Genomic DNA, 24,288 nt, shown 5'->3' on the forward strand with positions numbered 1-24,288 from the left:
AAAATCCAGGGAAGCCCAGGACAGGAGGTCATGTGAGCACATCAGAGCTGTGAAAGATGCTTGGCTATAGATGAACAGAAAGCTTGGCCTTTCCACCCTGGAAAGTATCCATTTGTATAAATTTACCGAGGGCCTACTGAGACCAGCTGCCCAGCGTCACGCCATTACTAGATGCTGATTACTAGAAGAAGTAAGGCATAGTCCCTGCTCTCAGATAGGTAATCAAGTTGATCTGAGCTTTGAAGTATGCAAAGAAGTTTGCCAGTGAAAACACATTGGAGGGTAGTGATAAGAAGGGAATCAGACAGAGAAGCAGTATTTTATTTTATTTATTTTTTAAAATAAATACATTAATTTTTTATTTTATTTATTTTTGGCTGTGTTGGGTCTTCACTGCTGCGCACAGGCTTTCTCTAGTTGTGGCGAGCGGGGGCTACTCTTCGTTGCGGTGCGTGGGTTTCTCATTGCAAGTGGCTTCTCTTTTTGTGGAGCACGGGCTCTAGGCCTGCGGGCTTCAGCAGCTGTGGCACGTGGGCTTCAGTAGTTGTGGATTGCAGGCTCCAGAGTGCAAGCTCAGTAGTTGTGGCGCACAGGCTTAGTTGCTCCGCAGCATGTGGGATCTTCCCGGACCAGGGCTTGAACCTGTGTCCTCTGCATTGGCAGGCGGATTCTTAACCACTGCGCCACCAGGGAAGCCCAGGAACAGTATTTTAGAATAACAGAAATTTTTGTGTTTGAAGTGCAGGTTGTTAGGAAAGTCAAAGGCAGCAGTAAGAACGGGAAATGAGTGCAGAGAGGTAGATCCCAATTTTAGCAAAGGCTGTACCAGGGATCAAGTGATGGGTTGGCTCAGTGGAGTCAAATGTACTACAGTTGTAGGAGAATTAGGATGTTTGGGGTCTTCTTAAGAATGTATTGTGGTAAGTACAGTATAGTAGCAGCTCCTGAAGTATATTTCCTGAACACTAGTTCCTTGAGCTCACGTCCCATGCTTTGATTACCATCTATTGACCATGGCTCTCCAGCCCAGACCGGGTTACAGATCTTTACATCCAACAGTCCTACTTGACAGCTAGCTCCACTTGGTTATTTCAAAAGTATATAAAACTCAGCATGACAAAACTGAACTCATAATCTTCCTGCCAAACCTGGTCACCCAGTGGGGCTTTCTTTCCAGTTTATGACACCACCATCTATCCAAGCGCACAAGTCAGAAATCATCAACCTTGACATCTCCTGCCCAACTCATATCTCATATAAAACTCATCACCAAATCCCACTGGCATTCCTTACCAAATCTCTCTCAAATTCATCCACTTCTCATTTCCACCTCTACCACCCTAGTCAAAGCTCTCTTTCTCTTACTTGGACAACTGCAACTGTGGCCTCCTATATTACATGCTTACCCCCTCCAATACACTCTACAATTTATAGCCAGAGTAATCTTTTTAATGAAAATCTGTTCATGTCACTCCCCTGAATAAGGACAGTCGACGGTTTTTCATTCCTTATAAAGACTCCTTATCATGGTCTACTTGAATGAGCTTCCTCCCTGCCCAGGTCTCCAGATTCATCTTATGTCACTTTCTCTGTGGTCATGTGGTCATCTGCTGTCCCATACAGAGGCCTTCTTTCAGTTCCTTGAGTATACTACACTCGGGGCTTTTGCGCATGCCGTTTTCTCCACTCCTCTTCTAGCATAGCCCCCATTTACCGTTTAGATAACCTAAAACATCACCTCTCAGAACAGCATTCTCTTGCTCCCACAGACCAGCTCAGACTATTCCCTGCTAAATTTCCTAATAACACCACTCTTCATAACACTTATAATTGTACCCTCTGTCTGTATAATTTGACATTTCGTGCCTTCCTCCCACTGGAATGTAAACCTTATTAGTAGAGACACTGTGTTTGCTTTTTCACCATTGTATCCTCCAGGTTCCAGAACAACATCTTATGCCTTGTAAATGCTCTGTAAGTAAGAGCATTTCTGTAAGCAAAAGTTGTATTCTTTTTTTTTTTTGCGGTAACGCAGGCCTCTCACTGTTGTGGCCTCTCCCATTGCGGAGCACAGGCTCCGGACGCGCAGGCTCAGCGGCCATGGCTCACGGGCCCAGCCGCTCCGCGGCATGTGGGATCTTCCCGGACCGGGGCACGAACCCGTGTCCCCTGCATCGGCAGGCGGACTCCCAACCACTGCGCCACCAGGGAAGCCCAAAAGTTGTATTCTTGATCACCATTTCGGAAAGTCACACTGCATATTTACAGTTTTAAAAAAAAACTACTTAACTTTAACCCATCATTTTCCAACCTTGCTTAACTATGGATCTTTCTATTACGTAAGTCATTGGCATTTTGTGACACCTATGTTCCAAGAAACACTGTTTGATAGATATACACTGAATTGCTTGAGATGCTCTTCCTCCACCCTCATCCTAAATAGTGTGTCTCTGAAGCCATGCGTTTATGATTTTATCCCTCCCTAACCATCTGAGAGTTGTGGGCTTGTGAGATGGTGCAGCCTCAGGAGCCTGAGGACACCATTCTGGAAAGTCGTCACAGGCCTTTTGTGAGCAGAGAAGAGGAAACTGATCTGCAGAGATGAAGCAGCCATGGGAAAGGAAGCGTTCGGCAGGGCTCCCCTACTCAAATGGGATCAGGTAGGACAACAGGAGTGAGGAGAACTGAAGGCACATGCCTTGTCTGAGGAAATTCAAATTCAGAATTCTCTTAACTAGTGGTGCTCAAGGTGTGATTCCCCAGCGTCATCTGGAAACTTGTTAAAAATGCAACTTCTCAGGATCCACCCCAAGACATATTATTACAAACTCTGGGATGGGGCTCAACAATCAATGTTTTAACAAGCCCCTCGGGTAATTCTGATGCACATGCACACTTTAGACTGCTAACCAAACTACAAATAAGAGAAGCAAATCGTATGCACTGGTTGACAACTGGTGACCTCTGCTGTAAGCGAGAGAAAGTAGCAGTCTTGACTTTTAATGACTTTCCAGACCCTAATTCCATTCTTTCACAATTCCTCATTACCCAAGTTCTGTAGCTATTACTACATAGCTTCAATAAATTCCCTCTTTTGCTTAAGCTGGTTTAATGAGGTTTTGTTGCTTGAATTCAAACAAAGATTTAAGCTACACCAATAAAGTGAAAGCAACAAAACAACAACAACAAACAAACTTGGATGCAAAGCTGGGTTCTGCTAAAAATGAGCTGTGAGGCCTTAGACAAGTCCCTTCTCTGTGGGCCACAATGCCATCACCTACGAATGATGTGGTTGGACTGGATGACATCAAAGTTGCCTTCAGAACTCTCTAATATACTAGACTAGACATTGGCTCCTCTGGATAATCTCTTGACTCTACAGATCCCTTAAGAAAGATCTCTAAATTTCTTTAGTTCTGCCCATTGACTCTAGGTAGTTAGAGTAACAAAGACACAGAATAAAAAACACTCCAACTCTCTGTGTCTCTCTTTCCTGGTCTTCAAAAGCATCATCTAATAATTAGATGGATGCTTTAAATAAGGCTTATTTGATGCTTCAATTATTTTTCAATTTAAAATTAAATTTTAGCATATTATAATTAGGCCAACTTTAGTTAAGGTTGCTATCTGTCATGAAATGTACATAGAAAAAACATGTACATAAAAAACAGTCATTTTTTGACAACTTTTCTCTTCACAAAAATGCAACTCATCCAAACAATCAATATTAAATGAAGTGGCAAAGTATTTTAAAGATTTTAAGTAAAAAAGGTTTCAATGAAAATATCCTAAAATCAATATAGCCTAAAATAAATAGTAAGAATATTCTCCATTAAGCCCATAAACCCTGCATTATATAACTTCTTAGTTGACAAAGAATAAAAACTAGTATTGTCTTGACCCTTAAATTCCCACCCCAGCAGACTTTTCTCTGATGCTGAAATGAAAATAGTGACCAAATGCTTTGATGGACAACTTATCACAATGAGAACTGAAGGCTTCCGAAACCAGACAAAGATTTTTCCGTATCTCCCAGATGCCAGGGAAAGTAAGGGGAATATTTCAGTCTCCCACCCGAGAATGAACATTATATCTGCATTTTATAAAAAAAAATAAGTGCTTTAGAAATACTCAAGCTCAAGATACAGTTTTTAAAAAGCAGAAAATGTTCCCAAGGCAGAGTGAAGAAAAAAAAAAACTGAGAGAAAATAAAAGGAAACAAGGGAAAAGAAATCTTTCAACAGAGTAGAAACTGTTAGTCTCTCTCTCTGTCCCTGAAAGGTTTTGATCCAACCCTATTTGTTATCCTAGAAAAGCTCTTCTGAAGAAAGGTCTCAGTGTAAGAACTGCTTGAAAGAAGCCAACCCCTTGGAAATAGGAATGGCTCAGCCATTTATTAATGTCAAATATGCTGCCTGCATGAATTAGTCAGCTTGTCTTTTGGAAGCCATACAGAAAAGTTCTTGTGCACCTGCCTCTTAGTGTCCTGACACTTCTGGCTTTAATGACAGCATAACAATCACCAGAAAATAAAATTAAAAAACCAAAATGCTGAACATAATTGTATTTTGCCTTCTGAATAGCTGATTCATCAGTTTTTAAAGGCTTCTTACTGAAGTATCATCAGTAACCACAGAATATAACCTGCTCAGATGTAAAAAGAAAAGGAAAACAGAGTCATTTTCCTAAACTGGCAAAACCTGACCAAACTACCACAAAACTGACCTCAGAAACAAAGAGAAATGGAGCAGAAAAAGGCCAGATTTCTTACTGGCAGTACCATGGTGGCAAATATCCCAGAACTAAGAAAAGCTGCCAAATAGAAGAGAGAAAATTAAAGGACTTTACAAAAACAGCCAAGCCCAGCACACACAGCATTCCCAACAGCTGGAGTGAGCTTCAGAAGCAACACACAGGTATAAGGTCCAGCCCTATTCTTTATTTACAGCACAGTTCAAAGTCATTAAATCAAGCACAAAAGAAATGGTTCCCATTTCCTGGTTTGGCACTGGATATCCTTCCTACCAGCTGCAATTACATCATTTTTATCCATCTTCTGCTTTTCCTTTTGGGAAAGTAGAAGAGGGGCTAGTGACAAATGGGCCAAAGAGACTTCAACTTCGAAACCAATAAATCCCTGCTTTCAGAGAAACCAAGGAAGTGACTCCCCCCTCTTGTGAAAGGCAGTCAATACTCTGCTCTAGTTATCAAGGCCACTGATGGTGTGGGAAAGCTGTCATGAAGAAATTCTTCCTGGAGGTGGCACAAAGATGGCAAGGACTCAGGTCATTGGATGGCTGCTATCACCACCATCACGTTCTCTTCTGTCTCAACCTTCACCACACCAAATCTAATAAACAAGGGAAAGTAATTATGTACAGAAAACCAAAGTGAATGGAAGTGTGGGTGGAATGAACTTAAAAGAAGAAACTGAAAATGATCTAACGTTACTCAGTGCATCTTTCCCAGACTTGCATAGAAATCTTTGATCCACTGCTTCATGTGTCTCACTTCCAAGGAGCGGGCTAATAGCACAGTGACGGGATCAAAGGCATTGTTGGCTCGGAGATCTAGATGATGCGCTCCCTCTGGGATGACGATCGCAAGTAAGGTGTCTGTAATATCCTTAGTTACTCCACCTCCTGACCACGGGTCTATTTCACCATTGCTAAGTGAGGGAAAGAAAAAAAAAACAGATTATTAGTTTTTTATATCTACACAAATATAAGATAGGAGAAACCTACTATAGGCATAACACCTAAAATTATAAGCTTATAACCTGGGGGATTTGATCTGAGGATTTAATCTGTCATATAGAAAGGTGCTTTATCCTGGAGTTTGACAATATTTCTGCAAGCAGGTACAGAAATAGGACCAGAGAAGACTGAAGGTGATGCCCCATGAATCAACCTAGATTGTACTGGGACTTGGAATTTAGAAGACTGAATTCCAATCCTGGCTTCATCACTCAAAAGCTGTATGACCTTACACAAGTTACCTGACTCAGTCTCCTTATCTGTAAAGTAGAGTTAACAAGGCCTACCTCATAAGGTTGCTTCAAGGGTTAAATCAGATGCTACATGTGGATATGTTTAATAAGTGTCAGGCACATAGGAGTCTTTCAATTAAAGCCAGTCTCCTTCTTTCCTAAGACCCAAATACCAAAGTGATAAAGAAAAATTTCCATATTTAAAAATGTTAATTATCTCTTGGCTCTTTAAGAAAACAAACCATTTTTTTAAAAAAAATGTCCCTCTTAGTATAGTACTTTGGGAAATAGGGCGGTAGGACTGAAAAAACTGCTCTGAATCTAGAATCAGAACTTTTGGGCATTACTCAAGATACTCATTTTACATTAGCTTTAAAATTAAGGAAATGCTATTAGGTTATTAGTCCTGGCTGGTTCACACAACACATTTCAGAATGATGTAAACAGGATCAGTTATTGAAACAGGATATTTAGTTTAGCTGAAAAAAAAGCCAATACAAACACAGACAGCATCCCTAATAATATTTGTTAACAGCTTTGTTGAGCTATAATTCATCTCCCACAAAAGGGACACTTATATCGTACAAATTCAATGTTTTTTAGTGTATTCAGAGATGTGCAACCATCATCACGATCAATTTTAGAACATTTTCATCACCCCCAAGAGAAACCTATACTCACTGGCAGTCAAATCCCCATTCCCCTCTACTACTTCCCCTCACTCTCAGCCCCAGGCAAGCACTAATCTACTTTCTATCTCTATAGATTTGCCTATTTTGGACATCTCATATAAATGGAATTATATAATGGGTGTTTTCTGTGATTGGCTTCTTTCACTTTGACATATTTTCGTTTCATCCATGTTGTAGCACGTATCAGTACATTTTTCCTTTTTATTGCCAAAAATATTCTATTGTATATGGATATGCCACATTTATTTATCCATTCATCAGATGCACATTTGTGTTGTTTCCACTTTTTGGCTATTATGAATATTACTCCTATGAACATTTGTGTACAAGTTTTCACATGGATGAATATTTTCATTTCTTTTGGGTATATAACTAGGAACGGAATTTCTGGGATATATAATGACTTAACCTTTTGATGAATTGCCAAACTGTTTCCCAAAGTGACTGCACTATTTTATACTCCCACAAACTACATCTGAGGGTTCTAAATTCTCTGTATCCTCACCAACATTTATTATGTGTCTTTTTGATTATAGTCATCCTATGTGGGTGTGAAATGGAATCTCATTGTGGTCTTGATTTGCATTTCCCAAATGACTGATGGTATTGAGAATTTTTTTCATGTGCTGACTGGCCTTTTGTATATCTTTTTTGAAAAAAATGTCTACTCAGATCCTTGCTCAGTTTTAAATTGAATTATCAATTAAATCATTTGATCCATCTTGAGTTAATTTTTTTGTATAGTATGAAATAGGGATCCAGCTTTATTCTTTGCCTGTGAATATCCAGTTTTCCCAGCATCATTTCTTAAAAAAAACTATTCTTTCCTCAATGAATTGTCTTAGCATTCTTGTCAAAAATCAATTAACCACACAGATAAGGGCTGACTTCTAGACTGTCAATTCTCTTCCACTGATCTATATGTCTATGTTTATGCCAGTATCACACTGTATTGATTACGGTAGCTTCATACAAAGTTTGAAATCCGGAAGTATGAGTTCTTCAAATTTGTTCTTCCTTTTCAAGATTGATTTAGCTATTCTGGGTCCCTTGCATTTTTAGATGAATTTTAAGATCAGTTTGTCAATTTCTGACTGGTTTAAAGTTTACAAAGCCTTTCATATTTGACCTCACATTATATCAACCATGTGAGGTAGGTTTAATTACAACTCTTAGAGATGAGAAAACTAATGCCTAGTGAAGTTAGACGGCTTACTCAAATCAAGCCTCTGAGATACAAACTCAGATCTTGTAAGCCTATTCCAACGCTCATTTTATACTACACATTGCATTTCATGGACACATGATTGCTGTTGGAAATCAACAGCACATACCATCTTGGCTTGTGTGGTGCAGAGTAAGAAGAGCACAAACTTCGGGATCAGACACACCTGGGTTCCAGTCCCAGGTCTGCCTCTCATCTTACTAATCTCATGGAAGCTTAGATTCCTCAGGATATAACAGGGGCTGAAACAGCTGGATTTAAGTACCTGGCCCATGGTAGGTATTAGGTCACTTTTCCCTGTACAGCACCTCTTGGTATGTCTATCTATAAATCACTTGAAATCACTTACAGAACATTTTAATGTGTGTTCTGACATTTGTTTAATGCACATTCTATTTTGCTGATATTGTTACAAAGCCTGAAATAACAAATCTTCAAGGTCATATTATCAGACATATGAAATTATTTCCATAATTTGCATAATCATTTAAGAAAAACCCTATCATCTATAAGTACGATCTATACACAAATGACTATCAAATAATATCTTTAGCCAGGACCTTTCCCCTAAACTTCAGGACCAATATTCAATTATATACTTGACATTTTTACATGGCAGTCTAACGAGACATCTCAAGCTTTCAGGTCCAAAACAGAGCTCTTTATACTCTCCAACTCCCAACCAGCCCTGCCACTATCTTCCCAATCTCTGTCAATGGCAACCTTATCTTTCCAGTTGCTGGGCCAAAAACTTGTTACTTTTTAATCTCTCTTTCATATCTAATCTGTCGACAAATCTTGTCAGCTATAAATTCAAACATACCCAGAATTTGAACTCTTCTCACCACCCCACTGCCACTGCTCTGGTCTAAGTTTTTTTTTTTTTTTTTTAAGTACGCGGACCTCTCACTGTTGTGGCTTCTCCCGTTGCGGAGCACAGGCTCCGGATGCGCAGGCTCAGCAGCCATGGCTCACGGGCCTAGTCGCTCCGCGGCATGTGGGATCTTCCCAGACCGGGGGACAAACCCGTGTCCCCTGCATCAGCAGGCAGACTCTCAACCACTGCGCCACCAGGGAAACCCAGCTGAAGAGCCTTTTAACTGATCTTCCTGCTTCTACTCTTGTCTCCCTGCGATCTAATATCAATACAGCAGCCAATTTGATGCTGTTAAAATCTGAATCAGATTCTGTCACTCCCCTGCTTAAAACACTCCAAGTTTTCCCATTTCCTTCAGAGTAAAAACCAAACATGCAGGACCTACAAGTCTCTAAATGATCTGGGCCCTTCCTGCCTCTCTGATTTCATCTCCTGCTACTCTCTCCCTCCTTAACTCCACTCCAGCCACACTGACCTTCTCACACTGACCTTCTCCTCCTACCTGGAGGAGAACATGCTGTGGGACATTTACCTCTCAAGGCCTTTGCCTCTGCTTACCTCTCTGCTTGGAGTATTCTTAGCCCACCGAACTCGTGGCTAGCTAGCTCCTTCCTCCACATCACTATTCAAAAGTCACCCCTGGGCTTCCCTGGTGGCGCAGTGGTTGAGAGTCCGCCTGCCGATGCAGGGGACACGGGTTCATGCCCCAGTCCGGGAGGATCCCACATGCCGCGGAGCGGCTGGGCCCATGAGCCATGGCTGCTGGGCCTGCGCGTCCGGAGCCTGTGCTCCGCAACGGGAGAGGCCACGGCAGCGAGAGGCCCGCATAACCACAAAAAAAAACAAAAAAACAAAAACAAAAGTCACCCCTTGGTGAGGTCTTCCTTAGTCACCTCATCTAAAACTTCAAACTTCTCCCCACCCCCACCAAGATTTCATAACCCTCTTCCCCTTATTTTTTTTTCCCTTAGCACTTATCTCCTTCTAACATGCTTATAAGTGCTATCTTGTTCATTATCCATCTCTCAAACTAGAACTCCCCAAGGGCAGGGCTTTTTGTCTGTTTTATTACTGTATCTTCAGCACCTGGCACACAGTAGGAGCCATACAAATATTTATCGAATGAATGAAAAAAGAATGTATGTAGTTATTTGTGGCCTTACATCAGATGCCCTACACAAAATAGATCTATAAATACACGCATGCAAGTTTAGGAACATGTAAATCACTTCAGTACTTTTTACATGGGAAAGCAGAGTTCACCTAAGTGATTCATATAAATATAGAGAGACTGACCTTCAGTTATGTGTAATACTGGCAAGAAACAATGAACTAAGTCAGCAGACCTAAGTTTTATACCCTATTAAGCCACATGACTTTGGGTAAGTCACCTGACCCCTCTGAACCTCAATTCTCATGTATATTACCAAAAAAAATTTTTTGAAAGATAATGCCCCTCACTCACAGAGATATTGTGAGGCCCAAGTTGAATAATATATGTGGAAATCAGGTATAAACTATAAAACACATGAATGTGCAGCATTATTAGAGTTATTATCATATTCTGTAAGCATAAGAAGTGTTAATACTTCTGAGAGGTAAATGAATGATGAAAAGGGATGCAATAGCATTTCTCACAGAAATTTGGTCAGAAAACTAATGCAATCAATTTTCTAGGTAAATGTACAAATTAAAAAAGAAATATGCATTTAGGTACGTTAAATACATGTGTATTTGAAATACAAGTTTAAAACCCCTGTTCTACCCTCACCACACTTTTAACCACATTTTTCTTCTTAAAAAAATTAATTCAATTGCAACTTAACAACATCATTCTTGGGGGAAAAAAATCACTCCAAAAATGTACTTTTTTTGGCGGGTTTTGTTAAAAACAAGAGGAAAAACTCACATGCAAAATAGGAGCCTTAGTTTTCAACTATGAGATAAATTTTTAAAGTAAACTACACAAGGGGTTGGATTCTCTTAAGTGAACAAATGGCCTTTATCATTATTGCAATTTGACAGGACCAACCCAGATAGGAAACTCTCCATTATTTGCAAAACAAAAAAGCTATCCCAACAGCCACATAATAAGCAAACTGCATTTGATTTAAAAGGTCATCTGAATCAGCCTAGTGGCTTAGCAACAGTGTTTGGAGTTGCTGAGAGACCTAAGATGCACATGGACTTGAATTTCTTGGTTCTAGACATGTGAAAGCTAAACCAGTCACTGGGAAATTTACAGGAAAAAAAAATACTGGCTTTCATGAGAGAATCTAGATGCCTGGATAAAATTCCCAACAGTGAGCCTCACTTAATTGCTGGCAACAATTAATTTGCCTGAGAAATGATGTTAAAGTAACCAGCTTCTCAGAGACTCCTTTTTGAATTTATATTTAAATAACTGAAAATGACCATTTGTAAGATAATTTCTTACCAACTGGAGTTGGGGAAAAAAATAAATCCTTCCAACAAAACCACTGTGGAATAAGAAAATTGCTGAAATGGAACTATTAATAGCTACTATTAAATCCTCATTCATTCAACACATTTACTGAGTGCCTACTATGTGTCAGGTACTGACTGGGTACAGGTGACTTAACCATGAACAGACAAAACCTCTGCCCTCACAGTGCTCACTTCTATGATAATCTATCTACTCCTCGAAGTAACTCTGGCAGGTAGTCATTATTTCTAACTCATAAAAATTGGCAATTTGCCTGAGGCCACGCAGCTAATTCAGGGTAGAAGCAGAATGGCACCCAGGTCTCCCTGACTTCAAAGCCCAAGCTCTTAACTGGCAAATCTCTAATCCAACCATTAAAAACAGACTGAATTTTCTAACCAGAAAAGCAGTCACAGTTGGATTTGTGTGAGGTGACTTGAGAGAAGCATGAACATAAAATACACTTTCCACATGGTTCCTTGGACATTTTCTTACTCATCAACCAGTAATGTTTTCTAGCTGATGGCCACTAAGTAGACAGAACAGACACACCTAAAGCTGCTCTTTTACTTTCAGAATATGCTTTCTTCAGAAAAGCAGCAGAATTTTGAATTTTTAAATAACTTAAGTTTTACATTGAATTCTTCACACCTAGCAGCATATGGGAAAAGATTTCTTTTTAAAAGTAGTCTTGCCACTGCACAAAGATAAACCAGCATTTTCATATAGTTCTGCCTTTAAACTTTCACATGCCTCTGAAGCCTTTCTGAGCTTTATATCATTCCTCATCCTTATCAAACATATTAGGCATTCACTCTGTGCCAGTCACTGTAGCAGGTGCTAAAGGCACAGAGATGATTAAGACAAAGTCTCTGTCTTTGAGAAGTTTACAGTCTCATGGGGCAGATAGAAACACGAACAGATAATTTCCACACAGGGCGCTAAGGGATAGTCACAGGCCTTAGCGGAGCTAAGTGTGTGGGGGAAACCTAACCTCCCTGGAGGTGTCAGGGAAGGTTTCTTGGAGGATGCCCGAGCCTTAGGAAAAAGAAAAAAGGGGAAGGAAAGGACATTCAGGGACAGATAAGTCCCCTGTTGGCTAGAAGGTAAAGTACAGGCTGAGAGTATACTTCCATTTATTCATTCAACGTACATTTTTTGAGCATATATATTTGCTGGGTCTGGGCCAAGTACTTCACTAGGTTAAATTTTTTAAGCATCACAACAACTCTGTGGGTGATTTTACAGAAGAGAAAACTGAGGGTCAAAGAGCTTAAGTAATTTAAGACAGCTCATTCTGCCTTTGCACAACTCTGTTAGGAAGTCCTTTCTTACACTGAGCTAGAAGTTTTTAACACTGAGCCATAATTTCCACCTACTGGCTTCAGTTCTACTCCTCAACCTTTTTTCACAAAATCTATCCTTTCCACCGATGATGATGATGATGATGATGACGATTGTTATTTTGATACCCTGAGGAAAACAGTATAAAAGGACAAATGGATCACTAAAATACTCATCTGTAATGGATGAATCCAATAAAAAAGGATAATGTATTTGACGAAAACTCAGATATTAAAACCTTTATATAAGGATTTAAAGACTCCACTTTACAATTCAACTTGAACTTCAGATTTGAGCTTACAGCATCAGCACGCTAGAGAAATCCATACAAATACTACTTGGAGGTAAGGTCCTAAAGAAAAACAAGAACATGACAAAGTACTTCCTCCTCTGAGGCAACAAAGATGACCTTGGACACCCAAGGCTTATAGGTAAGCCTTTTTCAGTCCTCTCAGTCCTTTCATGTTTTCCTGATTTCAAACATCCTAACTTGGCAGTTTCCTTAAATACCTTAAATATACTTATTTGCTCAACTGTCACTTCATAAGGTTGAGATGAAAAGTATAGTTTTGCAGACTCCTATTGAGGACAAGGAAAACAATTTCAGGAAATTAAAAAGAATCTTTAAGTTTTCCATACAGTGGGGGCAGGTACCCTACTGAGTGAGAAAATAGCATGAACCCAATAAGACAGAGGCTCTTTTGCAAAATGGGCAGTGCCACTGGCCTAAACCCAGAGAGTGATCCTTCAGTCAAAACAGCATTCCTCACTCCTAAAAGCTATTGGCCATGTCTAGAAGGTCAAATGTAACTCTGTTTAGAAGAGTTTGTAAAAGAATGACATTTACAATTTAAACAATAGGTCCCGTTTAAGGGATATGTACAGGTATCTCTCTACTATCTCCATATAGATTTGGGGAAATTTTTAATTAAATGGTTGCTATTTTAATAACTAACAACCTAATATTCAAGCCAAAACATGGAAATTTTGAAGTTGCAATCAGACACATAGAGTCTACTCAATTAACTCCAACGTGAACCAATACCAAATATGACACTACTAGTGCAGCAGTGTAACAGAAGAACAAACACGGGTTTTGTAGTCAGACACACCAAGGTTGCAAACTGACTTTATCACTTGGTAACTAAAACAAAGCTGGATGAGTTTTGGCAAGTGACTGCTCACAGTGACCTTCATTTTTCTCCTCAGTAAAAAAGGGACTATAAAAACTGCTTCCAAGGGTTGTTGTGAGAATTGAATTAAGTAATTTATTTAAAGTGCCTCATACAGTGTCTGGGACAGAACAGAGTGGGCACTTCAAAAGTGTTTGTTAAATATATATTAAAATTTTTTATTATCATTGATAACAATAGTAACACAAATTGAGAACAACAGATGATGCTTCACTTTGTGTTGGAGAGTATTTTTTTAATATTTTAACTTTGCTGCTGTTGTTTTTAAGCCTTTAAGCATACTGGTAATAGAGCAAAAATTCATATCACCTCTCAGCATCCTCTGTCTTTCAAGAAGTAGAAAAACATGATGGATACCACTGCTGTATTCTATATTGTTGTAACTGTGCAGCATTTTCCTGGTTCTCTTTTCTCAGCTATTCTAAAAATGTCTCCGTCAACCAAAGTTTTCTTTGGATCAGCAAAAATTCACCTGAAAATGATGTTCGTGTGTGAACTGATGTTTTTGCCTCCATACATAGTAGGGATCCAAGAGGGCCTTGGTTTCACACCCCACTGTTTAAAACAGTCATCAGAAAATTCCTTAAAGTTCCACGAGTGAGGTTCGAACATGTCATCAATACCATTAGAACAGAAGGGCATGACCATTTCTGTGCAGGTCTGAAAAAGCAAACCAGGAGAGATTCCAGTGAGAAGATGAGACATAAAATGTTGAAGAAATTGACCAAGATCATACAGCCTGTAAGCAGTAAAGCCAGGGTTTGAACTCAGGGAGTCTGGCTTCAGAGCCCCTGTTCTTTATGCCATACCACCTCTCATTATTCCTGGAAAGGCTCAGCTGAGAAGTCACAGAAGTTGGGGCTATACATTCCTTCTTTGCAAACTGCTTCATTTCACATCTATTATCACATTTAATCCTCAAAACAACTCTGGAGGAAAGTATTACTATTATTATTACTAGTCTCATTGTACAGATGAAGGAATGAATGGAGGCTCAGACAGAATCAAGTTAGACTCCCCCTTCTTTTCTATGTCCATAAAATGCTACCTTTATGGGACTTACCAAGATCTATTGTAACCATTAGTTTAGTTACCTATCATTTCCACCAAGCTATATTTGATGATTAGATCGTATCTCATTTACCTTTGTGTCTCTGGAGCCTAGAAAAGTGCCTGACTTGTGGTAAGTACTCAGAATATATTCTGTGATGATTAAATACCAAACTGAACTAGTATATATAGTATATATAAGACAGATAAACAACGAGGTCCTACTCTATAGCACAGGGAACTATATTCAATATCCTGTGACAAACCATAATGGGAAAGAATATGAAAAAGAATATATATATGTATAACTGAGTCAATTTGCTGTACAGCAGAAATTAACACAACATTGTAAATCAACTTTACTTCAGTAAAATAAAAAAAAAATGGAATTGGTATTTAATGAATGTATGAATGAGGAAACTTATCCATAGTCTCAAAGTATAAGGTAATAGAACTCAGATTTGGATCCAGGTGATAAAATCTTGCAAATTCTCTGTTATAGCACAACCATATCAGTGAAAAGTAAGTTCCGCTTGGGGAAATATACACACTTACCTGATAGCTCCAACCCAGGGCTCCCAGACTGCTGGTTGCTGTCTCTGATATATTCAGGCATCTCGCCTGGCCCGAATAATTGTAATATACATTCAGAGCTTGGAAAATATTCTGCAGCAGCCATGTATCAGATACATTGGGATTTTTCAAATACTGGCACACTACCTGTCATTTTAGAGAGATAAAAGGGAGAAGAGTCGAATAAAAATATAAAATTACAGTTTAATAAAACAAAGAAGAAATATGAGTTGATTTGATCATAAAACAATCTTAAGCATCTAACGGCATTGCCTGACAATTTCTATCTATTGCATATAACCACCTTCATAAATGAATAAACCTTTCAAATTACTCCCCAAACTACAGAAATAAACCAAAGTCATTTGCATGGTATGCAAAGTCCTCCCCACTTAACCACTCTAGGTTTATCTTCTGCAGCCTTTGCTCCAGCCTAGCAAAACCATTCCCACCACACCAACTTCTTTCCCTCCTCACTGCCTTCGCTCACACTGAAATGCCCTTTTCCCACTCCACTATTGCCTGGCAAACACCAACTCATCTTCTTCAACGCAGCTCAAGTGTCACCTCCTCTATGAGGCTATTGTTGCCTATGCCCTCAAGTCAGGGAGAACTAAATCACTCCCTTCTTTGTGCCTCCTCATCCTGTGCTTATTTCTATCAGAGCTGGTACCGCACTCATTTGATTCCAGAATGTCTCCCATGGTACTTAGCAAGGCATCTGGCAGCTAAATGTTTGCTGAATGAATGACTATATTTTTATGAAAATGCAAAATTTATGAAATTTCTTTTGGAAAAACTACACCAAGCTCCTACATCTGTAACATTATAAGAAGCATATCAGGCAGCTCCCCAGTTCAAAATACTCCTAACACTCGACTATAATCAGAGCTAAAAGTCACAGGTAACACTTGGGGTTGGGAGCGAAGGCAGGACTGACTAGTCAGGGACATGGGGAAATTTCAAGGTTATGAAAATATTTCTTATCTTCATAGGGGTCTGGACTATACAACAAACAACACACAATTTGTATGTAAATTTTACCTCAAAAAATTTATAAACAAATATTGAACTCTAGATAGTGATGTTAAAGCTGAAGTATACAGTCTATATTTCATTTATTTCTGCTCTAATCTTTATTTCTTTCCTTCTACTGACTTGGAGCTTCACTTGTTCTTTTTCTAGTTCCTTGAGGTGTACATTTAGATTGTTTATTAGAGACTTTTCTTGAGGTAGGCATTTATCACTATGAACTTCCCTCCCAGAAGTGTTTTTGCTGCATCCCATAAATTTTGGTATGTTACATTTCCATTTTCATTTGTCTCAAGGTAGTTTTTAAATTTCTCTTTTAATTTCTTCTTTGACCCATTGGTTGTTCAATAGCATGTTGCTTTATCTCCAAATATTTGTGAATTTTCCAGTTTCCTTTGTGTAATTTATTTCTAGATTCATATCACTGTGGTTGGAAATGATGCTTCATATGATTTCAATCCTCTTAAATTTACTAAGACTTGTTTGTGGCCTAACATTTCATCTATCTTAGAAAATGTTCTATGTGTACTTGAGAAGAATGTATATTCTGTTGCTCTGAGATAGAATGTTCTATAAATACCTGTTAAGTCCATCTAGTCTAACGTGCTGTTTAAAATCAATGTTTCCTTATTGATTTTCTGCCTGGATAATCTATCTATTGATGTTAGTGGGGTATTAAGGTCCCCTACTGTTCATGTACTGCTGTCTATTTCTCCCTTTAGGTCTGTTAATATCTGCTTTACATATTTAGGTTCTCCTATGTTGGGCACAAAAATATTTACAAATGTTATATATTCTTGTTGAATTGACTCCCTTATCATTATGTAACACACTGTTTTGTATATCATTATAGTCTTTATTTTAAAGTCTATTTTGTCTAATATAAGTATAGCTACCCCAGCTTTCTTTTGGTTTCCATTTGCATGGAATATCATTTTCCATGCCTTCACTTTCAGTCTGTTCGTGTCCTTACATCTAAAGTGAGTCTCTTATAGGCAACATATTGATGGGTCTTGGTTTTTTATTCATTCAACCACTCTATGTCTGTTGATTAGAGAATTCGGTCCATTTACATTTAAACTAATTATTAATATATATGTGCTTATTGCCATTTTGTTCATTGTTTTCTGGCTGTTTATGTAGCTCCTCTAGCTCCTTTCTTTCTTTGTCTCTTGCTCTCTTCCTCTGTGGCTTGATGACTTTCTTTAGTGGTATGTTTATATTCCTCTCTCTTTATCTTTTGTATATTTACTATAAGTTTTTGTTTTGTGGTTACCATGAGGCTTACATATAACAATTTATATCGATAAAAGTCTATTTTAAGTTGATAACAACTTAAGTTTGAGCCCACTGAAAAGCTCAACATTATTACTCCCCCATTTTATAATTCTGAAGTCACATTCTACATCTTTTTCTTTTGTATATCCTTAACAAGTTACTGTAATCATAGTTATTTTTACTACCTTTGATTTTTTTGGCCTTCATACTAGTTTTGTAAGTAATTAATCCACTACCTTTACTATATATTTGCCTTTCCAGTGAGATTTATTCTTTCATATGAGTTCTTGTTACTACTTAGTGCCCTTTCTTTTCAGTTTAAAGAAGTACCTTTTAACATTTCTTATAAGGCTGGTTTAATGGTGATGAACTCCTTTAGCTTTTGCTTGTCTGGTAAACTCTATCTCTCCTTCACTTCTAAATGATAACTGCCAGGTAGAGTATTCTTAGTTGAAAGGTTTTTTCTTTCAGCACCTTATATAGTGTGTCTTTCCCTTCTGGCCTGCAAAGTTTCTGCTAAAAAATCTGCTCATAGTCTTATGGGAGCTCCCTTGCCTGTAACAAATTGCTTTTTCTTGTTGTTTTTTAATATTTTCTCCTTGTATTTAACTTTTGACATTTTAATTATAATGTGTCTTGGTATGGGTCTGTTTGGATTCCTCTTATTTGGAACACTCTGGGATTCCTGGATCTGGAAGATTAGGGAAGCTTTCACCTATTATTTCTTCAAATAAGATTTCTGCCCTTTCTCTCTCTCTCTTCTCCTTCTGGGAACCCTATGATGTGAACGTTAGACCACCTGATGTAAATGTTAGTCTATAAGTCCCTTAAGCTATTTTCACTTTTTTTCATTCTGCTGCTCTGACTGGGTAAGTCCTACTGCCCTGTCTTTGTGTTGACTGATCCTGTCTTCTGTTTCATCTAATCTGCTGTTGAACCCCTCCAGTGTAATTTTTTTCAGTTATTGTATTCTTCAGCTTTGTGACTTCTATGCGGTACTTTTTTTATATATTCCATCTCTTTGCTGAAATTCTGTGTTCATCCATTCTTGCTCCCCAGTTCAGTGAGCATCTTTATGACCATTACTTTGAACTCTTTATCAGGTAAATTAATATCACTCTCATTAAGATTTTTTTCTGAGGTTTTATCTTGTTCTTTCATTTGGAACATATTCCTCCATTTCTTCATTTTGTTTGACTCTCTGTGTTAGTTTCTATATAATAGAAAAAACCACCTCTCCCAGTCATGAAGGAGTGGCCTCGTGTAGGAGATGACCCTTGTTGTTCAACCCTGCCTTAGCTCTTGGGTGTCTTGCAAACCTTTGTGCTTATCCAAGCAGCCTATTATATTTTTAATAACTCCAAGTAGTTGAGGACATGCCAAAACCTGTCAGCATCCCAAAAGGGAGGATCTTAGCCCTTTCATTCAGGATGACTAGAAGCCAGACCCTCAAGCACTAGCTTTTAAAAGTATGCAAATATATACAGTGCTGTGGGACTGCAAGCATAAGCCCTGTTGGCCACCAGAGTCAGGTGATCTGGAAGTGTCCACTGGGCAGTCACAAAAAACAGGGCTCCAGATGAGTGTATAAGCTCTTTTCTAGGTGATATCAGCAAGCTGAAGCAAGGCAGAGGGAAAGCACCAAGATGGCATCCATGGCCTACATCCCTTAAGAGCAGCTTTGCAGGCCACTAAATACATGTTAAACCTGAAGCCTGCCCCTCAGGCAGAAGCTCCAAACAAGCAAAGAAGTCTCCTTCACAAAAAGACTAGGGGGTGTACCTCAGTCTGCTGTCTATGCAGTGCCCTGAGGGTGGCAGCCTGACAAGAACCAGAGCTCCAATAGCACAGTCCCATGGGACTCAGGAATGTAAGACCCAACCCCCCAGCCACCAGAGCCAGGTGATCAAGGGGTGTCCCCTGGGTGGGAGCCACAAAAACTGGGGTGCCAGACATAAAAGCCAGGGCACCAGACACGTGTAAAGCTCCCCTCCAGGAAACACTGCAGTCTGGAGCATGGCAATAGAAAAAAAATTAATAAAACTAAGACCTGGATTTTGAAAAATAAAATTAGCAAATCTTTAGCCAGAGTGACCAAGAAAAAGAGAGAGAACTCAAATAAATAAAATCAGAAATGAAAGAGGAGATACTACAGATACTACAGATCCTATGTATTTCTGATACCACAGAAATACAAAGGATCATAACAGAGTACTATAAACAATTATATGTCATCAAATTCAACAACCTAGAAGAAATGCATAAATTCCTAGAAACATGCAGCCTATCATGACTGAATCATGGGGGACTTCCCTGACAGTCCAGGGGTTAAGACTCCACACTTCCACTGCAGAGGATACAGGTTCAATCCCTGGTTGGGGAATTAAGATCTCACATGCTGTGCAGTACAGCCAAAAAAAAAGACTGAATCATGATGAAACAGAAAATCCAAACAGGCTGAATACTAGTAAGGAGATTGAATCAGTAAACAAAAACCTTCAAAAAAACAAGAGTCTAGGACCTGATGGTTTCACAGGTGAATTCTACCAACATTCAAGGAAGAAGTAATATCAATCCTTCCTAAACTCTTCCAAAAAAATAGAAAAGGAGGGAACACTTCCAAGTTCATTTTACAAGGCCAGAATTACCCTGATACCAAAACTACATAAGAATGCCACAAGAAAAGAAAATTACAGGCCAATATCCCTGATGACCATAGATGCAAAAATCCTCAACAAAATATTAGCAAACCGAATTCAATGATACACTAAAAGGGTCATATACCGTGATCAAGTAGGATTTATCCAGGGAAGCAAGGATGGTTCAACATCAATAAATCAGTCAATGTGAACCACCATATTAACAAAATAAAGGATAAAAATTAAATGATCATCTTAATAGATGCAAAAGAAGTATTTGACAAAATTCAACATCTATTTATGATTAAAAATAAAAACTCTCAACAAACTGGGTATAGAGGGGACATACTTCAACATAATAAAGGTTGTATATGACAAGCCCAGAGCAAACATCATACTCACAGTGAAAAGCTGAAAGCTTTTACTCTAAGATCAGGAACAAGACAAGGATGCCCACTCTCACCACTTTTATTCAACATACTATTGGAAGTCCTAGCCAGAGCAATTAGGTAAGAAAAAGAAATAAAAGGCATCTAAATCTGAAAGGAGTAAGTAAAACTACCTCTATTTGCAGATGACATGATATTATATATAAAAAACCATAAAGGCTCCATCAAAAAACTGTTACAGGAAATTCCCTGGCAGTCCAGTGGTTAGGACTCCACACTTGCACTGCAGGAGGCATGGGTTCGATCCCTGGTCAGGGAAGTAAGATCCCACAAGCCGTGTGGTGTGGTCAAAAAAAAAACTGTTAGAAAAATTAATGAATTTATTAAGAAAAATCAATGAATTCAGTAAACTTGCAAGAAACAAAACCAACATACAAAAATCTTCTGCGTTTCTATATACTAATAATGAACTATCAGAAAGAGAAATTAAGAAAACAATCCCATTTACAATTACATCAAAAAGAATAAAATAGGGCTTCCCTGGTGGCACAGTGGTTGGGAGTCCACCTGCCGATGCAGGGGACAGGGGTTCGTGCCCCGGTCCAGGAGGATCCCACGTGCCGTGAAGCGGCTGGGCCTGTGAGCCATGGCCGCTGAGCCTGCGCGTCCAGAGCCTGTGCTCCACAGCGGGAGAGGCCACAGCAGTGAGAAGCCCGCGTACCACCAAAAAAACAAAAAAACAAAAAACAAACAAACAAAAAAGAATAAAATACCTGGGAGGAGGTATTTTAGACATGAAAGACCTATATATTAAAAAATACAAGACATTGGGCTTCCCTGGTGGCGCAGTGGTTGAGAGTCTGCCTGCCGATGCAGGGGACACGGGTTCGTGCCCTGGTCCAGGAAGATCCCACATGCCGCGGAGTGGCTGGGCCCGTGAGCCACGGCTGCTGAGCCTGTGCGTCCGGAGCCTGTGCTCCGCAACGGGAGAGGCCACAACAGTGAGAGGCCTGCGTACCGCAAAAAAAAAAAAAAAACAAGACATTAATGAAAAAATTGAAGAAGACACAAATAAATGAAAATATATTTCATGCTCATGGATTGGAAGAATTAATATTGTTAAAATATCCATACACAAAGCAATATACAGATTCAATGCTATCCTTATCAAAATTCCAATGATATTTTTCACAGAAATAAAATTAAAAATTCTAAAATTTGTGTGGAACCATAAAAGACCCCAAATGGCCAAAGCAATCTTGAGAAAGAACAATGGTAAAGGCATCACACTCTCTGATTTCAAACTATATTACAAACCTGTATTAATTAAAACAATATGCGGCTTCCCTGGTGGTGCAGTGGTTGAGAGTCCGCCTGCTGATGCAGGGGACACGGGTTCGTGCCCCGGTCTGGAAAGATCCCACATGCCACGGAGCGGCTGGGCCCATGAGCCATGGCTGCGGAGCCTGCGCGTCCGGAGCCTGTGCTCCGCTACGGGAGAGGCCACAACAGTAAGAGCCCAGCGTACCGCAAAAAAAAAAAACAAAACGAAAAAAAACCAATATGGTACTGGCATAAAAACAGACACGTAGATCAATGAAACAGAATAGAGAGACCAGAAATAAACCCATGCATATATGGTCAATTAACTTATGACAAATCAAGAATATACAATGGGGGGCTTCCCTGGTGGCACAGTGGTTAAGAATCCACCTGCCAATGCAGGGGACACAGGTTCGAGCCCTGGTCTGGGAAGACCCCACATGCCGCGGACCAACTAAGCCTGTGTGCCACAACTACTGAGCCTGCGCTCCAGAGCCTGTGAGCCACAACTCCTGAAGCAACAAAAGCAAAAATAAACAAGTGGGATTTCATCAAACTAAAAGCGTCCTGCATAGCAAAGGAAACCATCAACAAACGAAAAGGCCACCCACTGAATGGGAGAAAATATCTGCAAATCATATATCTGATAAAGGGCTAACATCCGAAATATATAAAGAACTCATACAACTCAACAACAACAACAACAAGTCCTATTAAAAATGGGCAGAAGATCTGAATAGACAGTTTTCCAAAGAAGACATACAGATGGCCAACAGGTATATGAAAAGATGCTCTACATCATTAATCAAAAGGAAAATGCAAATCAAGAGTACAATGAGATATCACCTTACATCTGTTAGAATGGCTATTATGAAAATGACAAGTGTTGGCAAGGATGTGGAGAAAAGGGAACCCTATGCACTGTTGGTAGGAATGTAAATTGGTACACCACTTTGAAAACAGTATGGAGGCTTCCTCAAAAACTTAAAACTAGAAATGCCATAAAATCCAGCAATTCCACTTCTGGGTATTTACCCAAGGAAAACAAAAACACTAATCCAAAAAGATATATGCATCTCCATGTTCATTGCAGCATTATTTACAATGGCCAAGATATGGAAACAACCTAAATGTTCATCACGGATGAATGAATAAAGGAGATATGGTACATGTATATGATGGAATATTATTAAGCCATAAAAAAGAATGAAATCTTGCCATTTGTGACAACATGGGTAGAAATTAAGGGCATTATGCTAAGTGAAATCAGTCAGACAGAGAAAGGCAAATACTATATGATCTATCTCTCTTATATGTAGAATCCAAAAAAAAAAAATTTTTTTTTTTTTTAATTTAAAAAACCATGCTGGGACTTCCCTGGTGGTGCGGTGCTTAAGAATCTGCCTGCCAATGCCTTCCCTGGTCTGGGAAGATCCCACATGCCGCAGAGCAACTAAGCCTGTGCGTGAAAACTACCGAAGCCCATGCACCTAGAGCCCGTGCTCCGCAGCAAGAGATGCCACCGCAATGAGAAACTCACGCACCACAACAAAGAGTAGCCCCCACTCGCCGCAACCAGAGAAAGCCCCCGTGCAACAACGAAGACCCAACACAGCTAAAAATAAATTAATTTATATGTAAAAAAAAGAAAGAAACAGAACTGAACTAAACTGAAAGCTGCAAAAACCTATCAAGCCTAAAGCAATAAGGAAATGCATGTTGAAGAGAAAAGGCAAAAGATTGTTTTGCTATTCTGACAACTCTCAATTATTCATGGTAAGTCAAAAATACCTAATTGCATAGCCCTTTTCTCAGAAAATGTTCCTGAGAAATATGCCAATTAGAAATACTCAAGAATATATGGAAATCAAGAACCAATCATAGAATTTATTAAACTATCTAATGCCAACAGTTGATCAGCATTCTTTCCTGCATGTGGACACCCCCACTGGACTTAGCTCTTTCAAAATGCAGCACAAAACTACGGAGTAGACCCATGCAATGCAGAGAAGAGCATTACGTTCAAGCACAGCATGGGAGATGAGGCCGGGTGACAGTGCAAGCTGGGCAGGGGGAGAAGGGAGTGCTGATATGCAGCAGCAAGTGGCCTAATACTCTCGAAGAGAACAGTAACAAGTGAGTGTGACTCACATGCTGGCATCAGATCCCCTCTCAGAGCTAGAACACTGGGCCTCTGTCAGGCAAAGAAAAGGAGTCCCTATGAATAGCCATCTCTGC

The 24,288-nt window shown here is 39.3% G+C and overlaps 1 protein-coding gene across 5 annotated transcripts in view; it reads right to left on the reverse strand.

Moving 5' to 3' along the window:
• Positions 1-4,551: 4,551 nt before the first annotated feature.
• PRCP (prolylcarboxypeptidase) overlaps positions 4,552-24,288 on the reverse strand; it is a 73,251-nt gene continuing 53,514 nt past the window's right edge. For 3 of the 5 annotated variants that reach the window (XM_027083526.1, XM_027083524.1, XM_027083525.1), the window contains exons 8-10: positions 15,372-15,536; positions 14,239-14,426; positions 4,552-5,668 (exon numbers count right to left, since the gene is read on the reverse strand). In XM_027083526.1, coding sequence (XP_026939327.1) covers positions 5,452-5,668; positions 14,239-14,426; positions 15,372-15,536 — 570 coding nt within the window. In that variant the 3' untranslated portion in view covers positions 4,552-5,451. The remainder of the gene's footprint in view (positions 5,669-14,238; positions 14,427-15,371; positions 15,537-24,288) is intronic. The other 2 variants (XM_027083528.1, XM_027083527.1) reach the window with 2 other exon arrangements.

This window comes from Aethalodelphis obliquidens, unplaced genomic scaffold, assembly GCF_003676395.1.
Source record: "Aethalodelphis obliquidens isolate GAN/ISIS:26980383/991018 unplaced genomic scaffold, ASM367639v1 scaffold50, whole genome shotgun sequence".
Lineage (NCBI taxonomy): Eukaryota > Metazoa > Chordata > Mammalia > Artiodactyla > Delphinidae > Aethalodelphis > Aethalodelphis obliquidens.